An 18,695-nucleotide genomic window follows, 5' to 3' on the forward strand; every position below is an offset into this window, starting at 1 on the left:
ATCTGTAAAGATGTATTCGATAGGAATATTGAGCGAGGCTAGGAACGGTGCGAGGACCCGGGTGGTTCCTCCTGTTCCGGAGCCTAACTCGAGTATTCGAAGCGTTTTGCCACCTATCTGATCTTGACAGCAGCGTACGCGGCTCACCAAATGATCAATAGTATCTCGCATCTAGCTGTAGTTCATACGGTTGAAGGTATGCTCGCAGTATAGCGCCTCGACCCGCCTGCGACCCTCAACGGAGCCAAGCAGGACGCTAATCCCATCCGTCTTACCGGTCAGCACACCAGCGAGGTGCTTTCCAGCATAGTACGTGAGGTTGTTAGCGATGGCAAACTCGGGATACAAGTCCAAGAGCTCCTGCAAGACGGACTTACTGGATATGCGTGGCGCTGCTATATGCGTACGGGTTATCTGGCTTGAAGCTGGGTCGATGTTGACAAGACGAGCGTCCCTGCTGAGGAAACTGAAGACAAATTCCATAAGCTGCTCTTGTTTGGGAGCAAATGAGACGCACGGCAGGACATCGCCTGCTTTGGCTGTTCGCAGAGGCCAGCCGAGCTCGTCAAAGGCCTCCAGAACGAGGGCGACACAGAGTCGGTTGGTGGCGGCAATGACGACCTGTGCCGTGTTGTCAAGATGGTACTCGCGGATGCGCTGATCAGAGAGACTCTTAACGGCCTCAAAGGACTGCAGGATGTCGGCCAGTTCCAGTTTCAGACTTCTTGCGGACGCGTGCTTCAATTCGAATACCTCGCGAGGTGTGAACACACCCGTGTCGACGTCCTCGCTGCTGGTAGTCGTGCTATCGTTATAGTCCTCAAAGCCGTTTTTTTTCATCCTGGTGGACGTTATATCCCACGGCATGGGCGGCCCCGGAACAATATGTACCTTGTCCTCATCACCGAACAAGGTGTTCGAGATGCACACTACAAAGCTGCGGAAGGGATTTGCTCCCATAAGTTGCATCTGGTCGAGCGTGCACTCGAAAGCCATCCCAACCTCTCGAGCAAGCTCCATGCCCATCAGAGAGTCGATGCCGAAGTCTGCCAGTGCCGAGTCGTCGCCGATCTCGCTAGCCTCAACGCCTGTTACGCTTGACACCAGATTTCGAACATCATCAGTGATATCTGAGCGCTCCAGGCCAGTTGCAGACGTTTTCTCTGTTTGAGGAGCTGGTGGACCACCCTTTGCAACTCCACTACCGCCACCTGTATCGACATAGCTTCCAGGTTTCATCTGGCTCCAAGACAGCATCTGAGTGGCAAGGCCAACCCCATCCTTTTTAGCAGCTGCTACTAACTTCGACTCGTCAGCCGTCCATCTAGTCAGTAGCCTCACCATCGAAGCCTTGCTGACGCGGGCGTATTGGATCCCTAGCATGATCTCAGCCAGCATGCCGGTACGGGCATCGAAGACAAACACGTCCGAGATGTAAAGCTTTTCTGTCTGGCGCTTGTGCCATGCAAAAACATGCCACGCAGCCGGGCCAGAGTCATCATTGTTATCGCGCTCCTCGCCAGCAGCCGCAGCGTGGGGTGAGCGCATGGACTTTTCACAGCCAGTGGCGAAGTACATGTCACAATCATCACGGTCCGTCATGCAGTTCACCCAGATACCAGCGACCTGACTGAAGTTGTCACTCAGCGGGACATCGAGCCACGCGCCGCTCGTCGAGTGCATGCAGACGACGCGTCCCGCCGTCTCGCCGCGATATCCTACCACGGTCTTGACGCCGCGATACAGCTGATGATAGTGGACGATCTCGTCAAAGGCACGATAGACGTTCCGCCCTCGCAAAACATCCACATCGTTGTGGTCTTGGTCGATGTCCTCCACTCCGAGGCGCAGCAGATCTACGCACCGCTCGTAGCTGACAAGACGATCGAACCTGGCAAACTCAGCATGGTAGGTCGGGTCGGAGGCTGTGCGAATATGCAAACGGGCTTCTACATGCGTCTGGGGCTGGTTGTCACTGGGGCCAGATACGCTGGTGATCTTCCAATTCCACAAAAAAGTGCCGTCTTTTGTTCCTCCTTCCGTCGGCGAGCCACACCATCCGGGTTGGGTCCGTGCAAATTGGGGCATGATTGACCATATCAAGAACGACAGGTTGCATGTTAGAGGCCTTCCAGTCGAGGTGGAGACTGAACAGCGCCTCTATAGCCATACTAACCTCCAAAGTGGTGCGGCAGATTGGTGCTGTCTGACGCAGCAACGCCACACTATCGTAGAGTTTGAGGTCCAGTCCGACGAATGTAGATACTTGACCTCCAAAGCAGAGAATCACAGGCCGTTCCGCCTTGATCGCTCCAATTCCGACCTCAGTGGGACTGGTACAGGCGCGCTCCAGAGTATCGATGAGCTCGGCTGTTGAGCGGCAGCTGAAGACGAAAGCGTTGGCCAGGGATCGATTGGACTGCCTGTTCATCTAGATTGAGAACTGGTCGAATGTGGCAGCAGGGTGGGACCTGATATACGCGGCAAGTTTGGCACAGTATACGCTAATGCTGTGGACGTCAAGGCCGGCGATCCCGAAAGGGAGGCGCTGGGGAGTGACAGCATCAGTAATAGTACGCATCGTAGCCGATATAGTGTTGGTGACAGCCCCAGCCTGCGGGTTCTGCATCACAATGATGGACGCGTTCGAGCCTGATGCCCCGTAGTTGTTAATCAGAGCGGCTTTGCACTCCTGTGGCCACGGTTGAAGCGACGTGACTACGTGTATCATATCATTCGGCTCAGCGGAGATATGATGGCTCAGGGTCGTGAAGCTGGCCTGAGGAGGAAGAAAGAAATCCACCTTGCATCATCACCAGAACCTTAATAAGCGAGATTATACCGCTTGCGCCCTCGGTGTGCCCAATATGACCCTTGACTGATCCAATAGGTAGACTTGTACGCCTGGATGGACCTGCAAGAGCCGTCCGTATACTCTCGTACTCAGTTGGGTCGCCGACTGGCGTTCCGGTTCCGTGTGCCTCTACAAATGATATATCAGGCGGGTCGAGATTGGCCGCAACGCCCCCTGCCAGAGCCGCCGTACATTCGCCAGAGAGAATATTTGGACACGCCGTGTGAATCGCTACGGCAGAGGCCGAGAAGGCAGTATCCAATGGCACTTTTACCATTCCCAGATTAGCATATTGCTCGTGGTTGGTCGACAGAGTGGGAAAGGGCTTGATTATAGGAGTTTCTCTTACTCGAGGGGCCTGTCCATCCGAAGTATTGCGATACTTTTCCTGGTATAAAGCTTTTGAGGTTGCCCGTAGCCGTAAAGGCATTGGCACCGTAACATGCTACAGTGGAATTCAATATATTAGCAAGATGCTTTCACGTTGTTCCTCTAAAGCGCAAAGGAGTATCCAACGTCATCTAGCCTGGTCTTACCTGCGTGGTGCTCACAGTCGGCTGCACAAGCCCCCAAGTAGACACCGACGTGTTTCTTGTCACGTACGCCGTCTCGGTGATATATCCGGATGACTCAACAGCCTGATACGCCGCTTGCAGGAACAGACGTTTTTGAGGATCCATAGTGGCGGCCTCTCTGGGGCTCTTCTTGAAGAATCTGTGGTCGAACTCGTCGACACCTTGCATGAAGTTGCCGTCCCATTTGCGCATGGGATCCTGACGATCCTCGCGGAAGAGCGTGTCCATCATCAACCGGTCAGGGCCGATCTCTTCGTGCTGAGACTCACCTGTCTGCAGCATGCGGGCAAAATCGTCCACATCATCCGCGCCCGCCACCTTAATGCTCATGCCTACTATGGCGATGGCCTCTTCTCTCGGTGCAATACGGGAACTGACAGCAACAGATGCTTTCGGGCTTTGGGTTCTAGGCCGCCTTCTCTGTGACCCTCCTCTGCCAAGATTACCTAGACCAACATCTTCACTACCAGCGTCGCCAAAGTGTAACAGCTTTCGGCCAAGTCGGCGCACTATTGTTGGCGGCACACAAGTGTCTGGACTTTTTTCCTTCTCCTCTCTTTCGTCACGTTGACTACTTTAAAGAACCGAAAATTTGAGTTGATTGAAGGCTGCAATACTAAATCCTACGGAGACACTTTATTTCTCTAGGTAGAGTCTGCAATTTGACGCCTGTCAGAACTTGGTCAGGCTGTGAGCGAATCCTTCGGCAAAAAGAATGCCTTGCCAATTAATTACAACCACAGCGCCCCGGCCGGCCCGAATCAAGAATTTGGTAGCACAAGTGTGCCACCAGTCTTATCCAGGCAGGTAGAGAAGCGCGGGTGGCCGGCCTACTGGAACCGAGCAGAGTTCATAGCCAACCGGTTATCAAGGGATGGTGCTAAAGCATTGTAAGGGAGGGATTTAGCTTTCTGCTCCAGATATATGAAATAGAACCGACTCTCATCAGAAGTAGCAAGTGACATAACCGTGGGATCTCTCATTGATCTGATCGAAGTTTCAACTTATAGACAACATATTCCCTAAGGACATGCTCTTTGATAATGCTGAAGGCAGCAGAGTGAACTCAATCATTTCGCAATCTGAAACCTATTCAAACCTGTTAAGCTTTTTATCCCTCTGGGAAATGTGACTTATTCTATTGGTGATTGAATTAATTTGTTTAGAGTATAGCCTCTTTGTATAGAATGGCAGTTCGGTCATCTAAAGCTGTGGATAGTCTGATGAAGGCTTCACTATGAGCTTGAGGCTCTAACTCTACTCTCCGTCTCGTCCTTTACTTGGCCAATCATTTTCTCCACGTCGAAGTCCCACAGACTTCTGGTCCGCCGCTTGATCTCTGTCTCGATCGTTGTAGAGTCTTGTCGGGTTGCTGGGTATCTCCACTGATAGATATCGCCCACGTCTCTGGAACTTTGTACTACCGCTTGCGAGCGCACAAGACGCAAAGAACTATAAGCCTGGAAGGCCGCTGAAATGGCTTTGTTCTTCCTGTCACCGTATTCTGGGGTAAGAGCTGCTGATCCCAAAGCTGTGGCTAGGACCAGAGCGTCCTCAACTCCCATGCAAGCCCCGGCTCCCATGAATGGGCTCATGGCATGGGCAGAGTCACCAACCAAACACACACGACTTCTTGCGTATGTTGACGCAGGATGGCGGGCCGTGTCGAATATACCCCATTTGGATAAAGTCTTGGGGAACATGCTCACTAAGTCTTGCACAGCAGGGCTCCAATTGTGGACAGCGCTCTTAACCTCGTCGCGCGTACTTGGCAAGACCATCTTGCTGATATCCGGCCACTCTTGCGTATCATGGATGCCAATTACGACATTTAACAAGGTCCAGTTTGCAACCTAAGTCAAGTCAGTAACAAACCCAGAGTACTCGCAGTAGGGAAATCGCAAAACGCACGGGATATGATGTTATATGAGCGTTAGGTCCCAAGTGCATGCAATGATTATTCGCTTTATCATGGCCGAACACCTTCACGCCATCTCCAATAGGCAATAAAGCGCGATAGACCATCTTATGGCTGTAATGTGCATGGGAGGCGGGATCACTCTCTCCTAACAGCAATTCTCGAGTTCTCGAGTGTATCCCATCGCAGCCCACCACTATACAATCTCCATTGTCAGGTCCATCAATAGTAGTGAAAAAAGGGAAAGGAACATATTTGGTTGGGACCAAACGTACGAGCATCTGCCTCGGCCGTGGTGCCGTCCGTAAACCGCAGTAGCACCTTATCACTGCCCTCATCGATGTAGCTTTCCAACTCCTTGGAAAACTGGACGGTATCAGGTGGTAGGCGGCTTGCCATCTGTGTCAAGAACAACGATCGGAGACACCCCCAGTAATCGGGCTCGCGAGTTGAGAGGCTGAACAAAAGGCTTTTTTCTTCGGACTCCGCCTCTTGTTTGGTCTGTGGGCTAAAACCGTCCCAATAGCGTTTTATCTCGTTCTTGGTGGCCTCACCAATTTGGCTGAGCGCGGCTAGCACGGAAGGGCTCAAGCGTGCCATGCAATCTCTTGCTACTGCTGTAAAGGCGAACGCAGCCCCGATCTCGTGCTGCGCGGAAGACCGTTCGTAGATATGAACCTGAAAACCGCGGTGCAGAAGTCCAAGGGCTACCATAACCCCAATAATCCCGCCACCTACTACCGCTATGCTCGGGTAAGGCCCGTCGCCACTGGTGTCGCCAGCAGGCTTTTCATTGTGATTGTTCACTCTGGTGGTCATTCTCGTCCTGTATCTCGGGAAGAGATTATTCGAGGCAATTGATCGTGAAAGAGATTTGGGAGTGCGTTGCGTAGGCCAAAAAAGTGAATCAACACCGAAGAAGGCGAAAATAAATGTTCTCTGGAGGCACGGTACTTTGTGAACTAATATTCTATAAATTTAGATCTTGTGGCTCTCCTAATAGAATCCAGCGCAGTGGTGTGGATGATACGCAGTCTCTTGACGCCCCCCGCCCCCCTCCTCAGGGGCTATGCAACCTGTCCGGATGCGAGGATAGTTTCATTTTTCCGGCTAGTAATTATGAGCCGGATCCTCTCTTACCCTCAAAGTACCAGCGGGTTTGTTTTGCTTAGCGATTGAATTTACTTAAAGGTTAATTATGTTGAGGGATAATATTTTCAAAGCACAAGTCATCGTGTCTTATCCTTGAAATTCTTTTTTCAAACTGTCAGCATTGTACCTTGACACAAAATGCCCAGAAAGACAGTCCTGATCACGGGCTGTAGCGAGGGAGGCCTGGGGTTTTCACTGGCGCAAGCCTTCCAACGGGCGGATTTTCACGTCTTTGCCACAGCCCGAGACACAGTCAAGGTCGAGTCACTAACCAAGGAACCGCATGTCCGGAGATTCCTGGAAGACTAAGGCTTGCTCATAGCTCCTGTTAGCGAGATACATCACATTGCCAGCAACATTTACAACAATACGTAACTCACAAGTCCTCAGCAATACTGGCAAAGAGGTGCAATATGTTATATCTGTTGTTTAAAATATTTCTCTACTCTGTATCGCATCAGTTGTTTGGAGTCTAGCAGCTGCTGGCTGCACCTGGATTTGGAGTTGATGGAGCTGTAACTATGTATTTTTAATAAACTGGACAATTGAGTAAGCCAAATATAGTAGTAAATATATGCAAAGAAGCTAATCGTCTTGGCAGACGTACTTATAAAGGAGGCGGACCAGACTATCAACAATAGACACCTGCTTGGATCACGGGAAAAGCGCAGCAACATGGCAAATTACGGCCTTTATACCCCCCACCCCTTGTCCTGCCCATGCCATAAAGCCTCAGCGCAAAAGGACTAAGCACTCGATATTCTTACGGAACCAGGCATTTATAAGGATTCGACGCTACATTGTCGGATACGGCATGTTTTCCGTGTTACCACTTCCTAGTCTGTCTTTTTGTTAGCTCCTGCATAGCGGCTTGCCCGTTCTAGATTAGTCTCATCCAGAGCCCCGACCCCAGCCACCGCATTTTTCCCTATCTAACTAAAATTCTCTTACCTTCGCCCCTCGTCGCCGTCTCCGTCTCCTCTTTCTTTCTTTCACATCTCCTCCTTCACATCTCCACCCCTAAATAATCCTGTCGAGACATCGGAATTTTTCCTCTGTCACTACGATCACGCACTTTTGTAAGTGCAGGCGCTGTGCACGTTACCCGATCTGTTGGAATGGCGCTGGTGATCCTGTCGGAGCTGGCGTTGAACCGACAGGTTTCTGCCCGGAATGCCGTTGCTTATCCTTTCGTTGTCGCGTTAGGAGCTGGCATGTATAGACAGATTGCTGCCTGAAATGCCGTTGCTTATCCTCATGACCGAGACCACCGCGACAGGACTGCTACTCATCGCCTCCGGCCGGTGAAAGCGCCTGGGTCTCTGGGAAGGTGGCTTCAGCCGGCTGTTGTTGTCGCATAGGAGCTGGCATGTAAAGACAGATTTCTGCTCGGGATGCCGTTGCTTATCCTTTCGTTGTCGCGTTAGGAGCTGGCATGTATAGACAGATTGCTGCCTGAAATGCCGTTGCTTATCCTCATGACCGAGACCACCGCGACAGGACTGCTACTCATCGCCTCCGGCCGGTGAAAGCGCCTGGGTCTCTGGGAAGGTGGCTTCAGCCGGCTGTTGTTGTCGCATTTGGAGCTGGCGTTGAACCGGGACAAGGACGGGTCAAGCGTTGCACTGACAGCCTCGTTAAACCCCCGCATCACTCGAGTCAAGGCTGCTCTGCTGCTGCAAGAAGCCTGGGTGGGTGGGAATCTTGCCAGACATTGTGCAAGGGCGCATTCCTCAGATCCTCAAGGCCTGTTGGTCCTGCCTCTGTTATGCGAATGATGGCTGACCCAGAATAGTGCGATCCTCGGTATGGAATCTAGGACTACCCAGGGCGAACGCGATAAGCCGAACGACCGGCCAGACCGCGAGTGTATACAATCGGCCACCTCTAAGAATGACCACGCTGCCGAGCCGGACGAGATCTATATGGAGACACGCACTACAATATCCTGGGCTGCAAGTGGTGATGCAGATGCGCAAGACGAGACAAACAGGCACCAGAGCATCGCTATGCGGCTAGTTGTGAGATGTCATACGCAAGAAAGAACTGCATCGTTCCGCCTGCGTATCAACTTGCGCAAGCGGGACTCGAGAAGATACACTAATCTTTATGTGTATATCCCACCCGAACACATACGACGACTTGAACGCATTCTAGAGCTGGTGCCCGGCGAGGACGATACTGTCGCCCTTCGATTTGAACTCCATAAGCCGCCAGTCCTTATAGGGCCTCGTGCCGATCTCGAGACGACCCTGTCCCCTGCTGAGCACCCTACGGCGAAATGCCTACGGGAGCTTGCTGCACAGCTCGACATCCGTCTGCTGATTCCCAAGAGCGGGGACGATTCAAGGATGACCCAGGATTTGTTACGTGTCTGTCAGGCGTTTGCTCTGCCTGAGCCACCATTTATCGGCATTCTCAATGAAACGCCTCTTGCCTCTCTGTACGGCGGCCGCGGCGGCGTGATCGTGTCTGGACGAGGGGATTGGCCTCCACCCGCCGCCCCGGGGGCTCAAGATGAGAGGCGACGTGCGGGTGGGCGGGCGCAAAAGGTTCGGCCGCCGAGCTATAACACTATAGCATCTGGTCCTCCTCCTCCTCCTCCACAACCCCAACAGTTTGCTAGCGCCGGCCCTAGTGATTCGAATAAGCGACGCCGTCTTGAGGACAAGACACAGGCGGGCGGGGATCGAGACGTGATTGACACCCAACAGATACGCGACCAACTGCGGGACAAGATCCGCGATGAGCTCCGCGACGAGATGTGGCATCAGCTGCGGGACCGTCAGGACGAGCTGCGACGCGAACTACGAGATGCGCTGCATGCCGGGCTCGTGGAGATGCGCGAGACATTGCTGTCTGAGCTTGAAGGTTATGTGCGAGGATACATTGATTCATCCCGGACAAGGTAGGCAGCTGTTTATCAGGAGGCAGATTGGCCAGTTCTGTTGGTCTAGGTAGCGGGCATCCATCTCTTCGGTTGGCACAACGTCGATTCATCACTTCAGCCTCGTCAATGTCCTCGCCAGTAAAGCGCGCAGAACTGTGTGTCTAGTGAGTATTCGTAGCGTGAATCCAAACCGTTAGCAGTCGGTGCACCACTTGTTCGTGTACTTTAGCTTGCAGCGGTATAGAGCAAAAGCGGGCAAGCAGATTAGCAGATCTGAGGGGTTGTGAAGTTGCTAAATACCAGTTATATCCTATCTCTAAATCAGCAATAAACTCATAATAGAATTTATTGAAACTCTACGCAAAAAAGCACTATCCTAAAGTCAAAGTGTCCTCAAGGTAGAGGACAGTTTTTTTAGGTGGGAATTTTTCTAGCGCTAGCAAATACAGGGATAAGAGGATCGTTTTTTCCTTCTGCAAACTGTTCTCAACTCAATTTTCAAGCTTTCCAGCTTATTTTAATTCGAAGTCTGATCGCTTCTATTGAAACTCCATCATTTCTGAATTTCAAGTTCTTATCATCTTTCTTTCTATTTCAATTGCAGAATTTGTATTTCTAGAGTAAAGGATTGAAGTAGTCAGACCTGCATTTTTATCCGCATTAAAAACAATCAATTGCTATTACGAATCCAGCTGCTAGCCCTATCCTAAAGTTAAAGTATTCTCAAGATAGAGAATAGTTTTTTTGGGTAGGAGAATTTTCGGTGCTAGCAAATTGTTATGATTCATTCAATATGCAGGTTATGAATCACGCTCAATCAACAGAAGAACTAGATGTTATAATTCAACATCAAGACAGCTAATAAGGATTACGTAATTCAGGATTAGGATTACTAGTATAACTATGTTAGCTATGAATATAATTAATAGATTCAGAAGACAATTATGAGGAATTGAAATATAATCAGAATAGTTAGAACTGAAGAGCTGAATATATATGTTATAACCCATCCAACATGCAGGTCACCAGCTAGGACACCCGGAACAACTGTTCGGAAAGACAGGGAAGGATTCAACATCTCAAGAACTAAGGCTTACATAAGCAAGAGTTAGGATTACAGGATCAGGATGGATCAGTAGCTGATCTATGATGATCCGAATCAGTTGGATCACTCAGATGATCCAAGGGATTCAGTAACCAATACTACCAACAGAACTAGAAAGCTGAATATATAAGAATATATTCATTTCTATTAGATAGATCTTATATATAGCTCTTTAGTTATCAATCTAAGTATCAGATTACTCTCTATTCTAATAGCTTCAAAAGCAGTGAATACTTGCATTGCTTATTAGAACTTGTATAATTCCGTATTCAAGAACTTGATACTTTAATACTGCTCTTATTAGCATAAACCTCCCTATATACTTAGGAATCTTCAGATTGCTGCAGTGCTTATTACATTTTAATAACTCTTGTTCAAGAATGATTCAGTATTACCTCTTGAGCAATACGGAATACGATAGCTTCTTCAGGAATCTCTTTATTCTTGCGCGCCTCTACTTAGGAAGAACTGATTAATCAGGTATACCAGCTCATCTAGCATATTCAGAATCTGTATAAATAATAGCAAGCTTAGAGCGCTATTATTGCTAATTAGCAAGCTTAGCTAGCTTAATAAGCTTAGCAGATGCAGTTTATTTCTGCAGTTATTAGTAGTGCTGAAAAAGCATATAAGATGAATAAGCTTGCTATATATAATAGCAATCAGAAGATACTATATAAGTTTCTTATCTACTGCAGAGTATACTTTTTATACTATACAACTCAGTTTACTATGAAATCTGAAAAGATTATTCTTATAAGAACTTGCTTCGAAAAGAATATTCTTATTTAATATAAGCTTTCTCTATATAACTATTTAAAGTATCAGAATAATTCTAATATATATATTCAGAATATTAAGAATATATTTGATTTCTTTGAAAGCTTTAAAAAAGCTTTTAAAGAAATCTTTAGTAATTCCAACGAAGAATGTATTATAGCTTAGCAGCTTATAAATCTCAAGCAGACTAAACTAGCTTCTGCTTATATGATTAGATTCAAGCAGCTCTTAGCAAAACTTCCGTAGAAAAACAAGAATCTTATAAAATACTATTATAAGAAACTCAAGAATGATATTAAGAACAAAATCTCCAAACAGAATTAGCTAGAGAACTTTACAACATTCTCTAATTAAGCAATCCGCATTAATAATCATCTATATAAATAATGAATAGAGAAATTCAAGAAAGAAGAAAGCTAGACTTGGAGATTTCCAGCTAATACAAGCAAGAAACTCCAATACAAGAACAGCAGATAATAGAGCAGCATAGCTCAGAGCAGCATTATGCATGCTAGTTCCATAGAACTCAATGCTGCTAACAAGCAGTATAGCAAGAGAAATAGCATTACTTGCTATAATTGTAACAAACAAGAATACATTGCATGCAACTGCTATCAATTCTGAAAGAACAAATAGCAATCAGTTCAAGAAGAATGCTAGATGAATATTGCTCGATAACAGAAATCCAATTATACCCCCTTGGAGCAAGTATCAGACTCTGTTGATTATAGAAGTTTCAGCTAAATATTCTGCTACAACAATAACTGCTTAATACATCTTTTGAGTAAGAAAGAATCAGAATAGTTCTCTTAGAAGCCTTAGCGCTGCAGACAAATAGCAACAGCAGAGCAAGAATGCACGCTCAGCATTCCTACGAGTAGCAACTCGGATTGCTCTGATGTTGTAGAACAGAGCATTTAGATATTGAAAGAAGAGCTTAATAATAATACTCTTTAATATTCTTTATTATTTATGCTAAGCACTATAATTAGGGATATGAATAAGAGATAATATCTTCTTAGCTACTGATACGAATATCTAAGCAATACAGAGAATACTTCTCAAGCAATAGAAGAATCAAGCTAGAGCAAACAATCTAGCAGCTCGCAAAAGCTTCCTGCAAACAACATATCCAACAAGCTTAAAGAAAGGTTTTCCTTTAGCATTGGATAGAATAAGGAAATAATATAAATTGAATATCTCATCTATGGAATAAAGCTAGAGAAGCTCTTTATCTGTATTCTCTTGCAAAATATTGAAGTATAAGAAAATAAGAATCTTCGAATCAGCTTACTTTACAATCTATACTACAAACTAGCTTGGATCTTCTGCACTTATCATAGCTACAGAATGCATTTCTTAGACAAGATGCAATACGAATGATTCTTTATTAGAGAATCAGAACAAATTCTTTAAGCTATTAAAGAAAAAAAACTCTGCTTTAGAGAAATTCTTAATAGATAATATTATAATATATATATTGAGCTATTAGATAACTATTCTATACAATATATAAATAAAAAGATAAAATGATAGCAGTACAAAATAATACTTTGTATAATTTATATTAATAATAAGATTTGCAACTAGCATTAATAGAAGAAAGATTAAAAATAATAATAATATAAGCAAAAGCAAGCTAAAAAGCTTTGTTATGACTCATCCAACATGCAGGTCACAGGATAAGCTTCACCAATCAAGGGATCAGGTATCACGATTCAACATCGGGTACTGATCAGGATTATGTAATTCGGATTAGGATTACTAGCGCAACTATGTCAGCTATGAACATAATCAACATATTTAGGAAACAACTATAAGGAATCGGAACATAGTCAGGATAGTTAGAACTAAAGAGCTGGATATATAAAAATGCATTCATTACCATTAGATAGATTCAGTACATAGCTCTTTAGTTATCAATCTAAGTATCAGATTACTCTTTACTCTGATAGCTCCAAAAGCAGTGAATACTTGCATCGCTTATTAGAACTTATATAGTTCTGTATTCAAGGATTTGATACTTTGATACCGCTCTTGTTAGCATAAACCTCTTCATATACTTAGGAATCTTCGGATTGCTGCAATACTCATTACATTTTGATAATTCTTATTCAAGAACAGTTCAGTATTATCCTCTTGAGTAATATGGAATACGATAGCTTCTTCAGAAACTTCTTCATTCTCGCATGCTTCTATCCAGGAAGAACTGATTAATCAGATATATCAGCTTATCTAGCATATTCAGAATCTGTGCAAACAATAGCAGGCTTAAAGCGCTATTATCGCTAACCAACAGGCTCAGCTAGCTTAACAAGCTCAGCAGACACAGTCTATCTCTGCAACCACCAGTAATGCTGGAAAAGCATACAAGATGAATAAGCTTGCTATATATAACAGCAATCAAAAGACGCTGTATGGATTCCTTACTCACTGCAGAGCATATTTCCTGTATTACAAGACTCAGTTTACTAAGAAATCTGAGAAAGTTATTTTTGCAGAGACTCATTTCGAAAAGAATGCTCTTATCTGATATAAGCCTTTTCTATACAATTACTTAGAGTATCAGAATAACTCTAACATGCGTATTCAGAGTACTAAGAATATATTTAATTCTTTTGAAAGCTTTAAGAAAGCTTTTAAGAAAATCTTTAGTAATTCCAATAAAGAATGCATTATAGCTTAGCAGCTTATAAATCTTAAGCAAACCAAATCAGCTTCTGCTTATATAGTTAGATTCAAGCAATTCTTAGCATAACTTCTGTAGAAAGATAAGAATCTCATGAAGTATTATTATAAGAAACTTAAGAATAACGTTAAAAATAAAATCTTTAAGCAGAATTAGCTGGAGAACTTTGCAACATTCTCTAATCAAGCTATCCGTATTAATAACTATCTATACGAGCGATAGATGGAGAAGTTCAAGAAAAGAGAAAGCTAGACTTGAAGATTTCCAGCTAATACAAGCAAGAAATTCCAAAACAAGAATAGCAGTTAATATAGCAGTATAGCTTAGAGCAGTACTATGCATGCTGATTTCATAGAACTTAATGCTGCTAATAAGCAATATAGCAAAAGGAATAGCATTACTTGCTATAACTGCAATAAATAAGAATATATTGTATGCAACTGCTATTAATTCTAGAAGAGCAAATAGTAATTAGTTTAGAAAGAATGCTAGATGAATATCGCTTGATAATAGAAATCCAATCAATTAAGCAAAAATACCTCCTCAGAGCAAGTATCAAACTTTATTGATTACAGAAGTCTTAGCTAAATATTCTGCTATAACGATAACTGCTTAATATACCTCTCAAGTAAGAAAGGTTTAGAATAGTTCTCTTAGAAATCTAAGCGCTGCAAACAAATAGCAACAGCAGAATGAGAGTGCATGCTCAGCACTCTTATAAGTAGCAACTTGAACTGCTCTAATATCGTAGAATAGAGCATTCAAGCGTTGGAAGAAGAATTTAGCAACAATACTCTTCAACATTCTTCATTGCTTATACTAAGCATTATAATCAGGAATATAAATAAGAAATAATACTTTCTTAGTTACTAGTATGAATACTTAAGCAATATGAAGAATGCTTCTTAAATAACAGAAAGATTAAGCTAGAGTAAATAACTAAGCAGCTTGCAAAAGCTCCTTGCAAACAACATATCCAACAAGCCTAAAGAAAGATTTCCCTTCAGTATTAGATAGAACAAGAAAACAATATGAATCGAATATCTCATCTATGAAATAAAGCTAGAAGAGCTCTTTACTTGTATTCTCTTGCAGAATATCAAGATATAAGAAAATAAGAATTCTTAGATCAGCTTACTTTACAACCTATACTACAAACTAGCTTGAATCTCCTGCATCTATTATAGCTGCAGAATGCATTTCTCGGAGAAGATGCAATATGAATAGTTCTCTGTTAGAGAATCAGAACAAATCCTTCAAGCTATTGAAGAACAGGAACTCCGCTTTAGAAAGGTTCTTAATAAGCAATACTACAATACATATATCAAGCTATCAAATAATTATTTCATACAATATATAAACAAGAAAATAAAATAATAGCAGTACAAAATAATGCTTTGTATAATTCATATCAATAACAAGATTTGCAACTAGCATTAATAGAAGAAAGATTAGGAATAATAATGATATAAGCAAAAGCAAGCTAAGAAGCTTGCTTGAGAAGCAGCGAAACAAGCTCAGAAGAATAAGCAGTTCTTAACAAATCCAAAAGAATAGAATTGCTTATAAAGAAATTACAGATGATTAGATTGGAATAGTTTCTATATAAAGCTTCTAAAACAAATTACGCTTATATTAAGTTCAATATATATATTCAAGGATACAAGTATAGTATACTATTGAATAGTAGCGCTCAGGGAAACTTTATATTTCTATATATTATTAATCAGATATAACTATAATAAAGATAGAAAAGATATTTATATATTCTTAGCATTGTGAAAGAATAATCTGTTGCATACAATTAAGAAGTAATTAATAAGAAAACTGATTATCTATCTATTTTAATTCAAGAATATATAATTAGAGCTTCCTTTGATATTATGAATACAGTATAGTATAAGCTGATTATAGAACTTTCATAGCTTAAGAAGCATAATTCTCGAATTAATTGAATTACTGACCAGATCTTATGAGAACAAGCTGTACCCAGAGAGATAGTTACAATCAACAGTGCAGGATTAAAGCTAGTAGTTGAAGAATACTTAGGAAAAGAAGCTTTATATAACTTTATACATACTTTTAAGTTAGCAGAGCTAGCAGTTCAAGGAGAAGAATCTAGTAATAAGCAAACTCAAATAGTATTAGAATGCTAATAGATTAGCAAAATAATGAAAGTAAGATTCTCAGCAAATCAGTTTGCTTCAGAGTAACAAAGAAAAGCTTCAGAATATGGATTATAAACCTATACGGGAAAAACCTCGAAACCAGGCCCTCGAGCGCTCAGTTCAGCTCGGAGCGAATGCTCAAAGCTTTCAAAAACATTATCAAAAATAATGAATGAAAAGAAGCATGCTTAACAGTATCTACTGTTCCTCCAGATAGCAGAAACAGTACAAGAACTAGAACTAATACTTACAAACATATTACAAGAATATTACAAGTTTAAGAAACTATTCTAGAAAGAATTGAATACAGAATTGCTAGAATACAGCTTATATAATCACAAGATTCTGTTACAAGAAAGAAAATAGCTCAAATTCTTCTCTATCTACGGATTAAATAAGATATAGCTAGAGATACTCAAGGAGTATCTTAATAAGAATCTTAAGAAAGAATACATATAATTATTGCAATTATCAGCAGAATACCCTATTCTGTTTATATCTAAGAAAAATAGCAAGCTTAAGCTATATATTGATTACAAGCAACTTAATAATATTACAATCAAAAACTAATATTTATTGCTACTTATTAAGGAATTACAAGATAAGCTGTAAGAAGTACAATAGTTTATAGTTCTAAATTTAAAAAAAGCTTATAATCTAATTAGAATAAAGAAAGAAGAAGAATGGAAAACTGCTTTCAGAATATGCTACGGATACTATAAATATTTAATTATGCTTTTTAGTTTAACAAATGCTCCAGCTTTATTCCAGAAAATGATTAATTATATTCTATGCAAGCATCTGAATCAGTTCGTTATTGCCTATCTCAACAATATTCTTATCTACTCTCAAATACTTGAAGAATACAAGAAATATATGGAAATAGTATTACAAATGCTTCAAGATACAAAATTTCTTGTGAAATCTGCAAAGAGTTACTTTCATATACAAAAGATTAATTATCTCGGATTTATAATTGAGCTAGAATGCATTAGGCTACAGAAAGACAAGGTAGAAGCTGTTAGGAATTAGCTAATTCCCAGGAATATTAGAGATATTAGATCTTTTCTCGGATATATCAACTTCTACAAACAGTTTATCAAGAATTATAGCCGAATTGCATACTCTTTTATAAATCTTACCAAAAAAGAATAGCCTTTCGAATAGATCTTCAAAGCATAAGAAGCTTTTGATAAGATTATTAAGTACATCATCTCAGAGCTAGTTCTGTATGAAGCAAACCTCTACAAACCCTTTGAAATTGAGACTGATGCATCGGGATATGCATTCAGAGAACAACTTAGTTAGCAAAACGATTAAAGATGTTTAAGAATTGTAAGCAACTTTTCAAAAAAGCTAAATAGCTCGGAAATTAACTATGGAATCTCTGATTAGGAACTTATAGCAATAGTAAAAGCTTTCAAGAAGTAGCAATACTATCTTATTAGCATATAATACTTAATCATAATTCATTCAGATTACAAGAATCTAACTATATTTATAATAACTAAGATTTTGAATAAGCAACAAGTTAGATAGGCAGAATTCCTCTTACAGTTCAACTTCAAGATTATATATTGCAAAGGCTCAGAAAACGAACGAGCAGATGCTCTTAGTAGAAGATCAGACTATTGAGATGCAGATTTCTCAGATATACAGAATATTTTTGCTTAAAACAAGTTAGAAAACTTTGTTAATATGCATAGAGAACTAAATGCTATCTTCAGAATTGAACTCTCAGAAAAGAATCCAGAATCAATAACTTCAAACAAATAAAATAACTATATTAAGAATGTATATAATGTACTAGCATATAAGTATCAGAGAGTTAGAGCAATCTACGAATACATCAAAAGATACTAGAATCTACTAGATCTTAGGAAAAGGATTGAAAGCATTCTATAACAATGCAACAGCTGCAAGAAGAATAAAGCAGAAAAATACAAGCTTTACAGACTACTGTATTCCTTATCAGTATCTATAACTGTTTAGCAATTCATCAGTCTAAACTTCATTACTAAGCTATCTCTCTTATAAGAATTCTTAATTAAGATACAATATGATAGCATTTTAGTAATGGTTTGCAGACTGAGCAAGTATGCTTACTTTCTCTCCTACAAGGAAAGCAGTATAGCAGAAGAACTTATATATACATTCCTCAGAATGATTATTGCTAATTATAGCATGCTGGAAGAAGTAATCTCCAATAGGAATAGGAAGTTCAATTCAAAGTTTTGAATTTCGCTTATAAAATAGCTCGGAATATACTACAGAATATTTATAGCATTTTATTTATAAATAAATAAACAGATAGAAAGAATGAATCAGATTATTAAACAGTATTTTTAATACTATATCAATCAGAAACAGAATAATTGAATCAATTTATTACCTCTTGCATAGTTCGCTTATAATAATGCGGATATAAGCATAATAAAGAAATCATTATTCTTCATACTCTATGAATACAATTCAACAGCTTATTATGAAATACTATCAGAAGCAAATGCAGAAGCTGTAGATAAGAGAGTTAAGAAGATTAAGAAAGTTTAGAAGAAACTCTG

The 18,695-nt window shown here is 41.8% G+C and overlaps 3 protein-coding genes across 3 annotated transcripts; all 3 read right to left on the reverse strand.

Annotated features, from left to right (window-relative positions):
• Positions 1–171: 171 nt before the first annotated feature.
• M406DRAFT_76083 (uncharacterized protein) lies at positions 172–3,759 on the reverse strand (the record flags this gene model as incomplete). The annotated part of the gene is made up of 5 exons (XM_040925931.1): positions 172–1,998; positions 2,177–2,423; positions 2,481–2,718; positions 2,843–3,299; positions 3,391–3,759. 5 exons carry the CDS (start codon positions 3,757–3,759, stop codon positions 172–174), a joined length of 3,138 nt encoding a protein of 1,045 aa, XP_040771407.1.
• Positions 3,760–4,631: 872 nt separating this feature from the next.
• Positions 4,632–6,097, reverse strand: M406DRAFT_283593 (FAD/NAD(P)-binding domain-containing protein). Its single transcript, XM_040918521.1, has 3 exons — positions 5,623–6,097; positions 5,341–5,543; positions 4,632–5,282 (listed from the first exon to the last, which is right to left on the reverse strand). The coding sequence occupies exons 1-3, from the start codon at positions 6,059–6,061 to the stop codon at positions 4,665–4,667; spliced, it is 1,260 nt and encodes a 419-aa protein (XP_040771408.1). The 5' UTR covers positions 6,062–6,097; the 3' UTR covers positions 4,632–4,664.
• A 1,412-nt stretch (positions 6,098–7,509) lies between these two features.
• M406DRAFT_358635 (uncharacterized protein) lies at positions 7,510–8,955 on the reverse strand. Its single transcript, XM_040923955.1, has one exon. The coding sequence runs from the start codon at positions 8,148–8,150 to the stop codon at positions 7,923–7,925; it is 228 nt and encodes a 75-aa protein (XP_040771409.1). The 5' UTR covers positions 8,151–8,955; the 3' UTR covers positions 7,510–7,922.
• Between the last annotated feature and the right edge of the window lie 9,740 nt (positions 8,956–18,695).

The sequence above is a fragment of the Cryphonectria parasitica genome, assembly GCF_011745365.1.
Source record: "Cryphonectria parasitica EP155 unplaced genomic scaffold M406scaffold_10, whole genome shotgun sequence".
NCBI classification, from domain to species: Eukaryota; Fungi; Ascomycota; class Sordariomycetes; order Diaporthales; family Cryphonectriaceae; genus Cryphonectria; species Cryphonectria parasitica.